At 34.7% G+C, this 19,731-nt stretch overlaps 1 protein-coding gene across 1 annotated transcript; it reads right to left on the bottom strand.

Annotated features, from left to right (window-relative positions):
• Positions 1–863: 863 nt before the first annotated feature.
• On the bottom strand, positions 864–2,279 carry LOC120157350 (galactose mutarotase-like). Its single transcript, XM_039168500.1, has 5 exons — positions 2,091–2,279; positions 1,953–2,002; positions 1,761–1,887; positions 1,559–1,666; positions 864–1,475 (listed from the first exon to the last, which is right to left on the bottom strand). Exons 1-5 carry the CDS (start codon positions 2,275–2,277, stop codon positions 1,006–1,008), a joined length of 942 nt encoding a protein of 313 aa, XP_039024431.1. The 5' UTR covers positions 2,278–2,279; the 3' UTR covers positions 864–1,005.
• Between the last annotated feature and the right edge of the window lie 17,452 nt (positions 2,280–19,731).

Below are 19,731 nucleotides of genomic sequence, written 5' to 3'. Positions count from 1 at the left end.
AAGTGCTATTCACTTGGCTAAGAATCAGGTGTATCGTGCTAGAACTAAACATATTGATGTAAGGTTCCACAAGATCAGAGAGTTGGTTGCATCTGGAGAGGTTTTGTTTCAGAAGGTACATACTGATGAAAATGCCGCTGAGGTACATACTGATGAAAATGCCGCTGATATGTTCACTAAGCCAGTTACGATAGACAAGTTCAAGCATTGCTTGGACTTGTTGAATGTTTCGAGTTGTTAAAGAATCAAGGTAACCCAACCCACATTGAATTTTCCAAGAGGCAGGATATTCGCCAAGGTAGAGATTTGTTAGGTATGGCTCATAAATATACCAGTAAAGAGGACAGGAGATGGAGCGGAGTGAGCGAAGCGAACATCAACTGTCCTTACAAAGAAAGTCTCGTTGTGGGGTTACGAATTATGTGGGTTGGGGGGTGCGGGGGCGCAGCCCTCGCGGTACGGTACAGGGTTAATTTTGTAATTATGTACCAGGGTTTTCTATTATAAATAGAGATGTAACCTAGACCTAAAATATCATTTTTGAATAAAAACTTCTAGCGCCGCCTAGGCACCGAGGACGTAAGCACATTGCCGAACCTCGTAAAATTCTCGTGTTCTTTTGTTTTCTTTACCCGTTTTCGTCAACACTGCAATAGTAAAAATTACTTGTTCTTATTTAATCCATCAAAGGATAATCAAATAACAGAATGAATTACATCAAAAAGAAAACATGCTAAAGTCCCATATCAGGACTGTCAAAAAAAACAAACTGTTCTAACTCATGACTTGTCAGATTTCTTCTCATCGGATTTCTTCCCATCGGATTTCTTCCCATCGGATTTTTTATCTTTGTCCGATGCAATCGTGAACTTATACAGCATTTTATGCTTGTAAGGCTTTCCTGGTGAAACAATTATGGAAGGGAAATTTGGGTGATTTACTGCATCAGGAAAGCCTTGAGTCAGCAAGCACAGTCCCGAATGAGCTTTATAAACTACTCCTCCTTTACCCTTCACATCTTTGATCAGGTTTCCGGTAGAATTGCAGGCCGGGTTGGTTCGAAGTCAGTTTCATAACTCTCCCCGACTTCGGATCCTTCAGCATTGCTGTTTTCTTCATCTTGATGGGGTCGTCGGGACCTTCGATGACATAGTTTATGTCGTAACCTCCGGGAAGTTCCTTGATTCGACTTCCAATCACCCTCGATTCGAGGAAATCATATGGAGTTCCTTTCACAGGTTCGAGTTTACCTGTGGGGATTTGTTCATTATCGACAGGCGTGATCTCATTAGCGAAAAGCTGGAGTTCTTCGGACAAGATATCACCACTGTCATGGTTACCGAGGTTCCAATATGTATGCTGCACTAGATTCAAAGGGGTAGCATGTTTTATAGCTTTGGCTTTCATTGTCACTCTCAATCGGTTATCTGCACGGAGGAGATACCGGACGGTGATTTTAACCTCGCCGGGGAATCCTGCGGCAAAATGTACCAACGATCAAATCTGTTGGCCTTATGATCAGTCATCTGCAATGAGAAATGATGATGTATTTTCTTACCATTTTCACCGTCTGGACTATCATAAGCAAAGAGAACGGTGGGATCGGCAACATCTTTCTTTATCTTCTTCACTTCCCAGACAACATCAGCCAATGCTCCGTGGCCACCTAATGATTTTTTCTCGTTAAATTGCAACACAATGTACCAAAGATCAAGCAAAGAATCTCAGAAACTTGTTCTATCAGTGATTATTAAGCTTACCATGAAGCAAGTGTTTCCCATTTTCATTAGGCTTCAGTTGATATTCCTTGCCATTCAAAGAAAATTTCCCGTCTCGGATTCGATTCGCGACTCGTCCGACCACGTTTCCAAAGTATGTTTCATCGTTCTGTACAGTGTTTGATCAATTAGTTTTGTGTCATCATGCAAATCATATATATTTATAAAGCTAACCTTATATGCATCGGGAGAATCATATCCAAGAACAATATCACCAGGTTGACCTGAAATTTTGCAGAGAAGGAGAAAACGAAAGAAAATCTCAACCCAGACAAGAAAATCAAAATCTGAAAACGAAGGAAAGGAACCAACCATTTTTGTCTGGAACAACAAGTGACATCATGCTTGCACCATAGTTGGTGAACTTAGCAGATATGTTCCCGGTCTTCAGCTCAATTACTTCGACTTGAAAATTCTTTTTACCCTTCGATTTTCCGCCATTGACGAAACCAAAAGTACCCACAAGAAGCAAAGATAACAAGAAAGAAAGCTTGTCCATGTTCTGAGATAAACGACGACGGAGTTTCACAGAGGATTTGCTGAGGAATTTATAGATGATGTCCATGAGACCAAAATTAGGACATGATGACAGATGTTACGATGTAACACTCAGATTATTTTGTTGTTTTTAGAAATGGATTTGTGGTATGCAACAGTTTGACTTCGTGAAAGGTTCAGCTTTTATAGCAATCTTCATCGTCCAAACTTAGAGAAATGCCCGCACTTTGTTACCGACCTGTTATAATATTTGAATCTCTCTTTTGTAGAAGGGTAAATTATCCATTCATCATTCAATTATCTTTTCACTCCTATTTAGATAACTGAAGTTTAATTTTTTAAATTTAATTACTTAACTTTTGATTACTTAACTTTTGAATTGCTCATATTTTAATCGCTTTATGATAATATGAATTATTTTATTATTATTTTTGTTATAACCATTTTTTTGATAAAACAATTCAATATTATTTAAAAAATGATTATGACTTTAATTTTGGAAAATTAGTGATTTGGATTAATTGAAATTAAATTGAAAATGAGTCTCCATCGATCTTTGGGTTAGGTAGGTCGAATACCTAAAAACGTCTCTTAAAACAATTTTAAGAAAACTTGTTTTTTAAGACAAAGGTTGTTTGTGTATACCAAAATATAAATTAATTGGTCCGGGAGTCGATTACGCGTGGAGAAGGGTTATCACCCCCCACAACGCCCAAAAACTGGTACTGTGTCACTTACGCGTTGTCGTAATTGGTGGAAATTATGAATCGAATATAAAATTAAAATATAATCCATTTATTGAAATATAATTAACTTGCTTCAAATTATTTATCAGAGAAAATTCTTTAACTTGAAAAGAAATATCGAGATTAGCAATCCCCCGTCGGGAAAGCTAACTCGTCTATTTCTTATCTTTAAAGAATATTCTTTCCTCATTTTAAAAATGTGAATCAAATATAAATGTAGAATCGACATTTGCGTATAATAAAATACATTGCCATTTATAGAAACATGACTTGCATTGTTCAATGTAAAATAAAAATAAATTAACAATTAACAAAACTAAAATTGATTTATTTCAAGTTCCATTTAGTTCGAACGTCGTATTAGATTGTACCACTTCGATCAAATGATACTTTCCATGCCCGTTCTACAAATGCGTGTTCTTGAAATATTCGGATAATATTTAAATAGACATACAATGGAAATAAATACAAATAGAAATATACAAAATAAAATATTTACAACACATAGAGTTAAGCATAATTTTTACCTATGATAGAAATGAATACATAACAATATAAATGCACATACATAAGGGATCGACATAAATGCAAATGAATATTACAACCCAAAATATAATGATCAAAAAGTAAGTATTTATAATTACAACGACCAAAATAGAAAAAACATAAACTCAAAGGACTAAAATAGTAAAACAAAATCTTAAAGGGATAAACAGTAAAAACAAAAACTAAAAGGACTAAAATATTAATTACAAAATCTTAAAGGGCTAAATAGTAAAAACATAATCTTAAAGGGATAAACAATAAAAATAGAAACTAAAAGGACTAAAACAATAATTACAAATAAACCAGAGCCCAAATCACAAATGTTAAATAATACAAGCACCAGAAATGTAAATAACCCATAAATAATATATAGGACTAAAATAAAATAAACCAAAAACGTAAAGAATCAAACAGTAATTAAACCAACTACCAAACAGTGACTAAAATAAAGTATTTACAACTGTGATGGCCAAATTCGAATATCAACAAAAATACACACCACACTAATTTAGTGACTGAAATGAAATAATAACAAATATTATGACCAAAGACCAATAATAACCAGAATATCATAGCAGATAATAACAGGACTAAAACATAAGTAATGAAAATAAAGGCTCGAAATCAAATAAAGTGAAAATTCATTACACGGCTTCAATATGATATTACAAAGCATGAGGGACCTAAAGTGTAATTAACTTACACTCTGAAAACACGCATAAGGTCCCCTAGAACGAAGTCGTTTCGATCAAGTAATATAAGCCTCAAACAAAGACCTTTCTCCCCATTTCACTTCATTTGCTCGATTCAAAACCAAAATGGAGAGAGAGAGAAAAAAAACTCTCTCAACTCTCCTCCCCCCTCTCTATTCCTCCGCCATGAGGAAACTCAGACAAGGCCGTGACTGTTGTGAGGCGACGATGATGGGGTGGGAAACTGAAACCGAACTAACCCTTGGCTTTCCTCTCACTACAGCAAAATGGGTTAATAGCGGCGTTTGTAGCGGCGTTTTTAGAACAAACGCTGCTAAAGACTCCTACTATAGCGGCGTTTTTATACAAATGCCGCTAAAGAATGTAATTTAGTGGAGTTTTTATACAAACGCCGCTAAAGTCTGTAATTTAGTGGTATTTTTATACAAACGACGCTATAGACTTGTACTTTAGTGGCGTTTTTTATACAAACGCCGCTATAGACTCATGATTTAGTGGCGTTTTTATACAAACGCGCTAAAGACTCGTACTTTAGTGGCGTTTTTATACAAACGTCGCTATAGACTCATGATTTAGTGGCGTTTTTATACAAACGCCACTAAAGACTCGTACTTTAGTGGCGTTTTTATACAATCGCCGCTAAAGACTCATACTTTAGTGGCGTGTTTGTTACAAACGCCGCTATAGACTCGTGATTTAGTGGCATTTTTTACAAACGTCGCTATAGACTCATGATTTAGTGGCGTTTTTATACAAACGCCGCTATAGACTCGTGTTTTAGTGGCGTTTGTGTTTACAAATGCCGCAAGTTTACAAACATGTGATTTCGTTAGAAAATTTTGAGATCAAGTGTTCTACTTTAGTTACACGATTTTGAGAAAATTAATTTCGAAATATATCAATTAATTCATTCTTTTGGGTTACTTTTGGATTTGTACACTCTACTTATGATGCATTTAGGACTATTAAACAACTCTGGGATTTGAAAGAAGATTTTGAATATAATGAGTGTTGTGTTTAATGGTCAAGATGATTGTAAAATTTAAAAGATAAACATATATTTTTATAAATATATTTAACAAACTTTTTTCCACCATCAACATAAGAAACATAACATGATCTGACATATCGATTAAAGTATATTAAATGTTATTAAATACCTTTAAATAATTATCAAATATTTTTTAAATTAATCAATTTATTATTAATGATTATTAAATTTTATTAAATTATTATAAAATAAACATTAAATTTATCAAAATATTATACTTGTTATAATATTATAACAACTATTTTATAGCATTTATAAATTTAATAAGATTTTTATGACTACAATTTATGGAAATAATACGAAAAAATTGTTTGTTTAAATGGTGCCTTTGTTGAATAAAATGCCTCAGTGTTAGTGCTACCCACGGCAACATCATCAAGTGTGAACATCCGACGTGGCAAACTTAATTAGCAACCGTTGAATCAAGGACCATTAAAATCCAACGGCCATAAGAGAAACCCTAAACTAAAACCAAGCCCTTGGTTTCTGCTATAAAATTCCAAATTCCTCTGTAATTTCCCATTCATCGTCATCTCTTTCATTTCAACTCAAAAGCGGCTCTTCGAAAAGGTTCGATTCCTTCGTCATCAAAATATCAATAATTGTTTTATCCCAATTTTTATTTTCGTTTGTAAATCTTTGTTTCTTTTAATTTTCATTATTTTCGAACGGAATTGTTTAGATCGGTTTGTTTATGAGTGATTGTTTCCATAACTTTTGTGGAAACAAATTAAAAATAATCCCCACCATATTAATTCATTACTCTTCACCTACATCTGCCTTTGTCCACAAGCCTTGAAAAATCTAAACTTCAATTCAACCACCCTTTCTGAACCCAAAAAAAGAAGAAAGGAACATTTTCCCCCTTTTCCCTATTCTACTTGCTTACAACAACAACAAGCACAGGAATCTTAGGCGGCAAAATTTTGAAATGGTATATGGCAATTTGGTACTTTGGGTTTTGTTTCTCTTTCGATTTTGCTGTCTTGTTGATGTTTTTTTTTTTGAAACATGTGATGTTGGCCAGTTTACTTAAAGACCCTAAATTTGCTAATATTAATTCAAGTAAAAACGAGTCTGTTCCTTTTAAAGGAACGATTTTGAGGACTAAAAGTGGTAAATTTGCTTCATCCATCTCGGACCTTGTGTTTCTTGTACCACCTTCAACATCCTGGCTCCTATCTACAAGCGCTTGGACCAGCAGGTGATGTCTTCTTCCTCTCTTTCATTGATTTGTTTCCGTTTGTAAATTCTGCTAATTTTCATTTTTTTATGGAACATAATCATAGCGTACGTGAAAGTGATTTTAGAACATTTTGGTTAACTAGAAATGAGAGGATATTTGATTGGCTGTTGTACGAAAGCTCTTCCATTATATGTCTCAAGGTGGGTTTCATGTGCCCTTATCTTCTATTAACAGTTTTTTTAGGCACAATCTTAATTTCAAATATGATGATATAAGCCTTATCTTTGTTGTGGTTGTTTGGTTCGATGATAGGAATTTTGGGTTGGAAATGAAGAATTGGTGCAAATGTATGAACAAAGGCTCGGTGCTGCCGGCTATAACACCGGTGCTGCCGGCTATAACACATTTAAGCTTGCAAGAACCAATAACCGAGGAGATGGTACATGCTCGTTTAACTCATTTCTTCCCATGACGTAGACATTTTTTAAGAATTTTTAATGCAAACGGCGTAGATTAATAGGGCGTTCTTATATGTTTTCTTCACTATAAGTAGATTAAACTTAAATAGACTAAAACCCGTTAGAGAACCCCATGTTCGGTATAAAAAATTGTGATGTTAGTTTTATGCAGCTTGCTATTCTTCAGTTTGGTGGTTCATGTCCAACTCATATGACCTTTAGTCTTTGAGCCTTCTATTTGGCTCATTTCCTATCGAAAGCGTTAACCGAAGAATGACCATTTTCTCACCTTTTGGGGGCCAAATTCGGCTCCTTTATAGTTCACATATTTTCTCATCTTTTCAGTTGCTAGTGATGGGGAAGGCGATGGGGATATCTTTTAGGCTGTTTACAATCCTTATATCGTGTACAGACCTTCCTGAAAGATTTAAATTCAATTTCTTCACTACTTGATGTTTTGTTTTGATTCTAGTTCTTTTTAAAAGTATTCACTAGTTACAAATAACAGTCATGAGATTTTATATTTTCTTTTACTTCCACAGGTTTGTTGATTGTTGAACACAATGGGTACTTTAGGATTTTAAATTACAAGTAGCAGTCAATGAAACATATCAGAGAGAACATAAACTCAACCAAGCACCTGTCATACTCTGTGGGTAAGCGTAATGTTTAGTGTTGCTGTTTGATGATTTCCTCAGAGCAGCACATTCTCATCTGTTTTGTATAATTTTATACGTTCTTGTAGTGACTGGAATGGAAGCAAACGTGGGCATGTTTACAAGTTCCTAAGGTCCCAGGGATTTGAAACTTGAAAATGCTGCCATTGAGCGATCCAAAGTTGTGGACTCTGCTGTTCTGAGAAGATACAACATATGGAGGAGAGAATTTGAGAATGATAATTCAAATTCCACATTGCTCTTGATGAGGGATCAAATTATAATGGCACGGGTTTATATAAGCATAGCAAAGATGAAAAATAAGCTTGGATTTGCAGCAAGAACTGCAGATCAAGCTCAAAGAGAGTCAGCGTGCAGTTGGAGAGTCAACATGCCTATATGTTTCTAAACTCATTTGAATCAAGGATTTTGTTTTCTGTTTTGTTTCTAATTTCTCATTATTCGGTATGCCTTTACTAATAGCTCCTAAGTTATTGAAGTATTACTCTATTATTTTGATTGTCAGTGTTGTCATGCCTAGAGGTGAACTAATGTGTATAGTTTCAATGTGTATAGTTTTGTTTTATGCAACTACTCCTAATAGTGTGATTTGCGACGTTTTTATATGAAAATGCCATTAATAATGGGCTTATTTGCGGTGTTTTTAATTACAAATGCCACTAAATACACAGTCAATAGCGGCGTTTGTAAAGAAAAACGTCGCTAAATACACAGTCAATAGCGGCGTTTGTAAAGAAAAACGCCGTTAAATACACATTCAATAGCGGCGTTTGTAAAGACAAACGCCACTATATGTCTTGACCTATTGCGGCGTTTTTTTTTAAAACGCCGCTAACAATAGCGGCGCTCATTGTAGCGGCTCTTCTTCCGTCGTTTTTGCAAGCACCGGGAAAGTTTTTAGCGGCACTTATAAACGCCGCTATAGGGTTAAAAAAACGCCGCTAATGACCCATTTTGCTGTAGTGTCTCTTTCCCTTTAGCCGAAACAACCCTTAGAAAACCCAAGCATGACATTTACCCTACCCCAAAGGAACCGAGATCCAAACTCTTCCTAAAATCTAGATCTTAAGAGACAAGATGGTCTTTTTATCTTCGGTGAGGCTCTCCTTGTATCCGATGAAAGCTACCGATGATCAGCTTTGGATCTAGGGTAAGATTTCTCCCATTCTTTCTTTTTCCACTTTGGTTTTTTTATTCGGCCCATTCGAAACTCTCTCTGATTTTTTTATCTTTGAAACTTGAATCCTCCCTTCTCTGTGTGATGATGTCTTCTTTTTATCTTTGATGGCTTGTTGTTTTCCCAAGAAATAGGATTTGAGTACCCTATTTTCGACCGATTGACAATCCAATTTTTCTCGGGATTTTGTTGGATTTGCCTTGATTTATTTCAATTTATCTATGTTTTCTATTTTTTTGACTTTGGTGTGATTGTTGTCACTATGGATGACAATATTGGTCGGTGAGATGTTCGGCGGCGGCCCGGGAGCGCTCGGTGGTGGTCACACGCGCGGGGAGAGGAGCGGTGAAGCCCACTCACCAGGGGAGCTGAAGAATAGGTGGCGGTTGAGTTGATGACATTTAGGGTTTTAAAACCCTAATTGCACTGGGTCGGTTCGGGTCAGGTCTGGATCCGGGTTTGGTATTTGGCCGGTTCGGGTCGGTTGGTTTGTTGAGTTGGGTCTTATACTTGGGTTGATTTGGTGTGCTTGCTGAGTTGTTGTATTCAGGCTCCACTTTGAGTCTACAAAAAATAAGTGTAAATATTGATTTATTAAAAAATATAATAATAATAATAAATACATAAATAAAATAATATTTTTGGTAGTCCCGGACAAAAACGGGTGTCTATAATTTTCATATGAAATGACATTTTAATATCACATATGACCATAATAAAATAAATTTAAAAATCATAAATTATACTAAGATAAAGTACACAAATCGTCCCTCGACTATATGACATTCCTTTATTGAGTCTTTCGACTTATAAAAGTTACAAAATTGTCTTTTGACTATAGGGTCATTTTTGTTGAGTCCACAAAAGTTACAAAATGGTCATATAATTGTTCATATGTTCTAAACCAGTATTTTTCCGTTAAAAAATGACAAGCGTCTGAGCTAGACGTTAACTTGCTAAGTGAGATATGATAAAATCATATTTTAATGATGTCTACTGGCACCATCGTTGTTTTCAAGTACTGAATTAACGATATAATGTTTCAAGCATTGATTCGACAACATAATGTAAACAGACGGTCACCAATTTTTTAACGAAAAAGGACGAGTTTAGAACATATGAATAGTTGGGTGATCATTTTATAACTTTTAATAATCGGATGACTTAAAAAAGTAAGTCCTATAGTCGGGGGATTATTATATAACTTAAGCCAATTAATGCCTAGTAATTGATGTTTATGGTCTTCTCCAAAAGCAACCCTTTGCTTCAATTGTTGAATTTGCGGCTCCTTCATTTGATATCTCATGCCCTACGATCTTGTGGCACTAAATACTCCATCATTTGAGAGATTGATTATTAATGGATGTATTGCATTAAGGAGGGTCACAAGCTACACTTTGTCAATACGATCTTCAACAACCTAGTGAGAATCATTATAGCCAAATATTATCCGACTTTGATATATGGTATATTGGTATGCATCTTAATCATATATTTGGCATTCTTAATGTTGACACATCTTTTGAGCCCGATATTACTCTTGCGGTCGAGACGACAATTGGACGAGCTTCTTTGAAAAAATTAGGATATAATGAAGCAACCCCAATTATCCATGAATTGGTTTAGAGATACATGAAAGATCCTCGAGTCGGATCACGGTGAGGACTAGCCCATGGAAGAAACTCATAGTTACTACGAGGATGAGGGTTGTCTGTACGACATGTCTCTCGGGGAGTTTCACAATTATATGATGCATGTATTCAGATTTCTCTGCTCTCATGTGGATTCTCATTTTGATTTGATAAAGGCTCGTCAGGATGAGACCGGTGCTCATCAAGACTCCTTTGGTGATGAGGTTCAAGTGATCTTTAGACTATGCTACATTTTATTTTGAACTCTTTGTTTTCCTCGACAATAGAGTTTTATTATAATTAACTAACATATATTGTATATCTCATTAAAAACCTCCTTAATTCTATATAGAAGAAAAAAAGTACATACAATCAGGTAAAATCATACACACACCTGAACAAAAAAGCACAACCAACCGTGTCAAAAAGTTACACAATCATCAAACTGCTAATCCACGAAAGCTAATAATAATAAACAAGGAGGAGTTCCACTTGAATCTTAAAAACAGAGTTAGACAGCTCAAAAACTAAAATTAGCACCACTGAGTATTAGGAATTATATAGGACTCACACGTGGCGTGTTCTTGCTTATAGTTAGATGGTTAGCTAGATGGTTAGCTAGACGATTAGCTAGTGGTTGAAAAGTTGTTAGCTTGTTAGTTAAGCTTAACAGTGTACTAGAAGATGTTATAAAAAGCAGTGTAGCTTTGTACTTTAGGGCATGAATTCTATTCAACAAAACTTCTTCATATATTCACGTGAGTTCATAATGTCAATATGCTATCTTTGGCTACAAGATCCTGAGGTTCTTAATTTCGCTTCTGCTGCTGTGGTTTTCTTAGCTTGGGTTCTTCCATGGAGTTCTCTAAAAGCACCGGCAAAACCTTTACGAATAAAAAAGTTAATGCCGTTCTAGATGAGACAAATTTCTTGTTATGGAAACAACAAGTTTTGCTTACAGTTCGCAGCCATCGGCTTGAACGCCTGCTGACTGGATCCTTGCAACTCCCACCTGAAACCTTTTTTTTGATGAAATCAGTGTTGCAGTTTCTAATGATCTGTATGAAGAGTTCGTTGCACAGGACAGTACTCTCGCCTCTTGGCTATTATCGATTATTAGTCCTCACCTTCTTTCCCAATTTGTTGGAGTAGAAACAACGGCGGCTGTTTGGGACACGGTGCTCAATTTTTTGCTAATCAATCTTCAAGAGCAGTTATGAGCTTACACTACAAGCTTCAATCACTCACAAAAGGGAGTGATAGCATGAGACTCTATCTCACTAGGGTTAAAGAAGTATATGACGCGTTAGATTCTTGTGGCAGTCTGATCTCTCAAGTTGAGCATGTTGCTAGTATCTTGAAGGGTTTAGCCAGAGAATATAAACCCTTCATGGCGGTTATACGCACCATGCGATAGTCTTTTCCATTTGACAATATTTGTTCTATGCTGGTCAATGCAGAGACGCAACTTGCGGGATTTGATGCTCAAGAAGAGTTGTTACCTATGAGTTCGCATTTTGTGTATGATAGGCATGTGAACAAGTCTGATGATGGTCTTCATGACTATCACGATTGTAAACCTTCACGGCAGGATTCTGGTGGTCGTTCTGGGGAAAGAGGTCGTGGTCATCCTCGGATTCAATGTTAACTTTGTGGCAAGAATGGATATATATGGCTGTCAGCTTTCGGTACCAGTTTGATCAAAGCTTTTATGGACTTTCTAATGATTATCACCCTCGTTATAAGGAGGATTCGGGTAGTGCTCAATGTTCAAGCTTTGAGAATGTGTCTGCTAACACAAAGGGCTTTTCTTGTTGCTCTCATACTAGGTCTGAGGCAGTGGCGAATGCACTAAGCCTTCATAGGGGCCAGGTGCATCCCATTATTTTGGAAAAATAGTTAAATTTAACTTAATGTGTTAAGGAAAAATGAAAAAAAAAATTAGAATTTTTGCATACCCATTATTTAAAAAAAAAATTAAAATTTTGGACCCCCATTCTTAAATTTCTGGATCCGCCACTGGTCTGAGGGTTAAACCAACTTTCAACCCTAGAAGCATATTGCTATAGTTGCTTGAGAATATTGGGTTGTTGATTCAGGATCCACTTATCATATGACTCTTGATGCCGTAAATGTTGTGCATAAAACTAGTTTCAATGGCCAAGGTAAACTAGTTGTAGGGAATGGTGTTTCTCTAAATGTTAATGTTGTTGGTATATCTAAATTATGCTCATATTCTCGTGCTTTGATGACAGGTGTCGTTTCGCTGTCAAAATAATTATGACTTCTTAATAATAAATAAAGAAAGAGTAGAATAGATAAGTAGGGTCAGTCCACGGGGACTCTAGAGTTTCTGATGAAGTGAACTTTCTTATTTTGATAAGGATGGGATAAGGTGGAGTTTTGGATTATATTAAATGGGGGGTTTAAAAATTGTTTTAAAATAAAAGATAATGATAAAATAAATAAATAAATAAATAAATAATTTAAAGTGATCGAGATAAAGAAAAACTTATGTTGAAATTAACCTTAGGCTTCAGCTTTTACCTCAATTCCAGTTGATCCTCGGAATAAATTTTCGATTCGGTTATAGTCTACAGGGCCCAACCCCTGTAACTTGTTTTTCTCTCTTGTGAAATGATAACCCAAAATCAATTTTTGGATATTAGTCCTTTATGGAGACTAACCACGACTATCGTCATTAGTACCAACCTGTTTTATAGATCTAGAAAACCCCAAATCGAACTATGTTATCTCAATGAGAATCGAGCCTAATCTCAATTTTCCTTAGCGGACCGCCGCTAAGTGTGTTCACAGGAAGTCGAACTTGCTACCAGTCAATTCTTCCTCCCAACTATAAATCAAAACAACTTCCGATCCAACGAGCTTTTTTTTTATTAAAAAGTATTTTGATTTTAAAAAGATAGGTCGATTACCAATCTTATTCCTCCAGAAAATTGAGAAAATAATTCGAAGTTATTTTAGTGCTTTTGAATCCTCACAATAGGGATTTAGTCATCACTTCAGTCCTTGGCTATGGAGAAATTAGCTAAGTATGACAATCATACTTAGCATCTTTAAAAATAAAAATAAAAACAAAGAAAAAGAAAAACTTTAAAATAAGAAAAGAAAACTTTTATTAAACCATAGGAAAGAAGAAGAATGAATTATGAATATGTTTTTAGGCTTACCCTGAGAGGGTATTTATAGCCTTCAAAATCCTAAAAACAAGAAAAATATAATTCCTAAAATAAATAACAAATAAATCCTAAAGGTAATTCTTAAACTATAAAATCCTAAAAACATGGACAATATGAAAAACAACTCTTAAAATATTTAAACTAAAATACTAGAGATAAACATGGAATAAAAACAATCCTAAATATAATTTCAAATGTTTTATTCAAATTCAAACTTTAAATCTCTTAAGATATCTCTGCACGTCCACCTTTTAGAAGGTGCTGACTAGATCTTCTAGAAAATTGTTATTTACTGGACCTTCTAGAAACTGCCACGTCAGACCGTGTCATGCCTAGAGCCATGCCCATGTCTCCAGTCGTGACCAAATAATAAAAAAATACAGATTGCACCCTTTTTATTACTAATTCTGGAAAGTAAGATCATGCACGAAAATAAGCATAATACAACCAAATTAGTATCAATAAATCCACAAGATCGAAGAATTAACGAGCAAATATTATCAATTTAGAACACTCATCAAATTCCCCTTCACTTATCTAATGAATGTCCTCAAGTATGATATAATCAAATCAGCCAAAATTTTTATTTACCTCTCTTTGACAAGTCTCACATTCGATGAGGCAAGGTAGATACCACAATCAATTGAACATTCATTCATTCATTCATCAATTAAACATCATCAATTAGAACAAGTTAAATACAATTGTAACATCTATTCATTCATCAATCTCAATGCCACATAACTCAACACCTTACCAGGATTCACTCAAATCACTCAATGTGTTTGGGGTATAGAAACGCTCAATGTCAGAACCGACACGATATTACCATAAGCCTACATGTAAATCAAATCTCAACTACTAATAAAAAAATGCGTAAATCAAAGCTTCTTTTATTGGTTGTAACAGAGCTTAGGTAAAAGTGGGAGAAAAGGTTTATAATATGCCTAAAATTCAAGACAATGAACTAACAAATAACAAGTTCAACTCCATCAATCGACTAAGTACCATCAAACAACACATTTCCTTTCGAATTGAACTGGATTTTTCTGTATTTTTGTTTTGTTTTGTTTTTCCACTTTTCTCATGTCTTTGCTTGTTTCCTTTTCTTATTTCCTTTTCTTCCTTTTTCAAACTGCTATTTTTTTAAACTAAAGAGGAATTTTTTTCTTTTACACATGACTTCCTTTCTAACACCACAAAAATTCTTTTGTTTATAGAGCATTATCATACACCGGATAAATTGTTCACTTATCCTGAAAAGGGTAGAAAATAGGGATAAAATAAAATGACGGGAGTTTTTAAACGTGTTGAAAACAAAGAATGGGAATAGGTATAGGCTTAAGAGTGGTTAACTAGGGGAAAATGAATGGGTAGGCAATTTAGTGGGGAAAACGGAGTGGTTAGTCCTAAGGTGCCCAAATTATTTTTAAGCATCATGTTCATGTGTAATCTTGATAGTATTTAAAATGCAGGTTCTAGAATACCAATGTCAAATTCGACACACTCAATCCAACAAAATGAGAGCAAAATGATATGCTCGTAAAGACTCAAATCTCACCAAAATGTTTTCATGTATTGAGCTAAACATATTTCAACCATCAAAATAATGGACTATCACAAGAATACTCACTCGATCATAAATCATGCTATCCGCTACCAAGAATATCTTACGCTAAACAATTTTGTGTTCCCAAACAAGCATGTCATACCAAAAAAATTCAACAAGACAAAGAGATTCAGTGGAATTTTTCGCAAATCCATCCAACACATACTAGCATCAAAACATAGAGATAAACAAAGGAAAATTCAACCTAGACTCTACTCCCCCCCACTCAAGGCATTTTGTCCCAAAACATAAAATTAAAGTACGAGACAAGGAATAGAATACTCCCCGGATTTAATGTTGAATGATTTTCACTGATCGAGGGGTCTGATTTTTACATTGTTAGAATGAAGATTTCCAAATCCTCCTTTAAGCTTGATTTAAAAACATCGGGTACCTAAAAATTAAAAGAAAAAAATTAGAGGAAATATATTACTAAACAAAAATGATAAAAATAAATTAAAGAAGCATAATTGAAAATGGATTGCCTCCCATAAAACGCTTTTGTTTAACGTCGTTAGCTCGATGACCTGGTTCAGACTACAGGTTCTAAGAGAAATACTTCATCCACTTCATACGTTTTTTCCAACTAAGAACTTTCTTATGAGAAATTCTATGATCGTATAATTCTTTCATTTTCTTCTTGTAGAATTTAGCATTCTCATAGGTTTTTCTTTGGATCTTTTTTAGCTTTGAAAGTTTATCTGAAATAATTACCAGTGAAGTCCTTAAAAAGCATTCTTTAAGTGTTTCGGCATTTGTTTCAGCTCTATCTCAAGTGCCTGCAAAACGGAATGAAAAACTTTAGACTTAGAAAGAATCAAATATAAATCAGAATGAACAGAAAATAAATTTTCCAACTCTCTGATTTCCTTATTGTAGTCTTCTAACTCCCTGCATAAATCAAAATATACATTAGTTTCTGCAAACTCATTTGCCAAAGGATCAATAATATCAACATAATTTATACTCGCCATTTTGTCTGGGTGTTTCATTTTCTTATACACGATAAATTTAACGATCTCACCATCAAAATCCATGGTTAAAGTCCCAATTCTTACGCCAATATTTTGTGTGTGCAGTACTTAGAAAGGGACACCCCAATAGAATATCGGAAGAAGTACTAGTGTGATCATTCTCCATGTCAGTTACATAAAAATCAGTGGGAAATATTAAGTCGTTTACCTTTACCAGCACATTTTCCAAGAGTCCTTCCGGGTAGATGACAGGTCTGTCGGCAAGCTGAATTGATATTTTTGTATCCTTCAAAGGCTCATTAGTAATCATATTATAAACAGAGAAATACATCACATTAATAGAGGTGCCAAGATCACACATGACACGTTTTATCCCAACTTTGCCAATTTTACAAGGTATTGTGAACATACATTGGTCTTTCAGTTTTGGTGGTAACTTTCGTTGGAAAACTATTGAGACATGTTCTCCCAGATTTACCTTCTCTGTTCCCGTAAGTCTTCTTTTAGTGGTACAAAGATCTTTAAGAAATATAGCATACATTGGTATTTTTCTGATTATGTTAATAAGGGGTATGTTGATTTCAACCTTTCGGAATACCTTTAGAATTTCCTTATCTTCAGCTTGTTTGTCTCTTTTTACTAACCTGGAAGGAAAAGGTGGTGAAGTTTCAAAGGGAGATGGTGTTGGATCGGGATTTGAAACTTATTTCTTCTTTCTTTGAGGATTTGCATCAATTCTATTTTCCTTAGGGGGATCTGAACTAACTGTTTCTTCTTCTATTTGAGATTTCAGATCTTCTTCATTCCTTGGTGGATTTTTGCCTACATACTCTGGGACTGGTTGCTTGACAACTGTACTGCTTTGGAGGGTGATGACGCTAACATTTTCCCGTGGGTCTACCACAGTTTGTGAATGTAACTTTTCTTGTGTTTCTAATTTTCCCACGGTTTGATCTAGTTGGCTAATTTGTTTATCCAATTCTTGTAGATGGGCCTCAGTTTGATTTTGGATTTTTTCTTGGGAAAATTCTAAACTTTCAACAATGGATTGCAGAGAGGATTTTTGTGGGTGAAACGTTGGTGGGGGGCTTTGCTGATAGGCTTGATTCTACCTTGTGTTTTGCCCATAACTCATATTTTGATGGTCTCTCCGTCCTGGATTATAAGTATTGGAGTATGGGTTATAGGGTCTTTGGAGAGGTCCTTGAAAGTTTCCTACAATATTTGCTTATGCACCAACTTCCTCCTATAGAATTGGACAATAGTCTGTCAGATGGTCTGACATTGTGCATATTCTGCATACTTTTGTTGGTCTAATTTTTCCTTCAACCAAAGAATTAACTACATCAGTTAATTTATTGATTTTGTTTTATAAGGAAATAATACTTATCTCATGAACCCGTCGGTTGGGTTCACTTGAAGTTCCAAATTGCTGAGAGTTGTCAGCCATTGTCGAAATTAATTCTCTTGTTGCTGCTGGTGTTTTTTACACAAGAGCTCCTCTACTAGCATCATCTATAGTTTTCATCTCCATTAGAAGCAACCCTTCATTTAAATACTGGAAGAGTGTTTGCTCGGATAATTTGTGCTATGGACAGCTTGCACAAAGCTTTTTAAATCACTCCTAGTAATCGTAAAGTGATTCTCCATCTTTTTGTCTTATTCCCAGAATGTTTCTCCGTAATTCACTTGTTTTTGCTTCTGGGAAAACCTATCAAGAAATATTCGAGTTAAATCAGCCCAAGTATTTATAGAATTGGGAGGTAAATAAAATATACATTCTTTGGCTAAACTAGATAAAGGAAAAAAAATGAAAACTCATAGTTTTATTTGCTATTCAGATACTCCTTGAGGTTTTATGCTTAAACAGACCATATGAAACTCTGTTAGATGTTTATGTGGGCTTTCATTGGGAAGCCCATGGAATATGGGAATAAGATAAATAAGGCTCGTTTTCATAGTAAGCGAAGTTGAGCCTTGAGGAAAAGTGATGCAGAGATATTGTACGGCAGGTGCCGCAGCTAACTGTCGAATCGTCTGATATGTCATTGGATCTGGCGTGTTCTCTGTGCCTACTGTATCTTCAGTTATCAATTCTTCATTTTTATTAAAGGAAGATGATCCTTCCGGATTTAATTTTGAATCTGAATGCTCCAGTTATTCCTGTTGTCGTTTCCTTTTTTTTTCTCGAAGTCTCTTTACGTGAATTCATCTGGATCGAGCTTCGATTTCTGGATCAAATTCTACCAAATCACTAGGATTACTCCTGATCATAAATAAAAAATAAATAACTTTATCAATTATTTTAGCCTAAGTCCCCATCAATGGCGCCAATTTTGGCAGTTCTCATTTTGCTGTCAAAATAATTTCGACTTCTTAATAATAAATAAATAAATAGTAGAATAGATAAGCAGGGTCAATCCATATGAACTCTGGAGTTTCTGATGAAGTGAACTTTCTGATTTTGATAAGGACGAGATAAGGTAAAGTTTTAGATGAGATTAAATGGGGTGTCTAAAAATTGTTTTAAAATAAAAGATAAGGATAAAAAAATAATTTAAAGTGATTCAGATAAAGAAAACTTATGTTGAAATTAACCTCAGGCTTCAGCTTTTGCCTCAATTCCAATTGATCATCGGAATAATTTTTCGCTTCGGTTATTTGTCGGTTCCAGTCTACAGGGCCCAACCCCTGTAACTTATTTTTTTCTCTCGTGAATCGATAACCCAAAATATATTTTTGGATATCAGTCCTTTACGGAGACTAACTATGACTATCATCGCTAGCACCAACCTATTTTATAGATCATGAAAAACCCAACTCGGACTATGTTGTCTCAATGAGAATCGAGCCTAATCTCAATTTCCCTTAGCATACCATCGCTAAGTGTGTTCACTGGAAGTTGAACTCGCTACCAGGAGATTCTTCCTCCCAAATATAAATCAAAACAACTTCCGAACTAACAAGCTCTTTTTGATTAAAAAACGTTTTAATTTTAAAAAAATAGGTCGATTACAAATTTTACTTCTTCAAAAAATTGAGAAAATAAATCGAAGTTATTTTAGTGCTTTTAAATTCTCATAATAGGGATTGTGTCATCGCTTCAGCCCTTGGCTATGGAGAAATTAGCTAAGTATGGCAATCACACTTAGCATCTTTAAAAATAAAAATAAAAATAAAAACAAAGAAAAACTTTGAAAAAGAAAAGAAACCTTTATTAAACCATATGAAAGAATAAGAATGAATTTTGAATGTGTTTTTAGGCTTACCTTGAGAGAGTATTTATAGCCTTCAAAATCCTAAAAACAAGAAAATGATAATTCCTAAAATAAATTCTAAAGGTAATTCTTAAACTATAAAATCCTAAAAACATGGACAATATAAAAGACAACTCTTAAAATATTTAAACTAAAATCCTAGAGATAAAAAATGGAATAAAAATAATCCTAAATATAATTATAAATGTTTTATTCAAATTCAAACTTTA

The sequence above is a fragment of the Hibiscus syriacus genome, unplaced genomic scaffold (assembly GCF_006381635.1).
Source record: "Hibiscus syriacus cultivar Baekdansim isolate YM2019G1 unplaced genomic scaffold, ASM638163v2 tig00111244_pilon, whole genome shotgun sequence".
Lineage (NCBI taxonomy): Eukaryota > Viridiplantae > Streptophyta > Magnoliopsida > Malvales > Malvaceae > Hibiscus > Hibiscus syriacus.
Note: the sequence above shows the minus strand (reverse complement) of the source record. Positions and strands in the feature narration are given on the sequence as shown.

Bases quoted from the DNA above. Each gene is read 5' to 3' on its own strand.
- LOC120157350 (XM_039168500.1), bottom strand. From the start codon at position 2,277: ATGGACAAGCTTTCTTTCTTGTTATCTTTGCTTCTTGTGGGTACTTTT. The intron at 2,003-2,090 runs GTTGGTTCCTTT...GCAAAATTTCAG, and splicing joins TGTTGTTCCAGACAAAAATG to GTCAACCTGGTGATATTGTT. The intron at 1,888-1,952 runs GTTAGCTTTATA...AACACTGTACAG, and splicing joins ATTCTCCCGATGCATATAAG to AACGATGAAACATACTTTGG.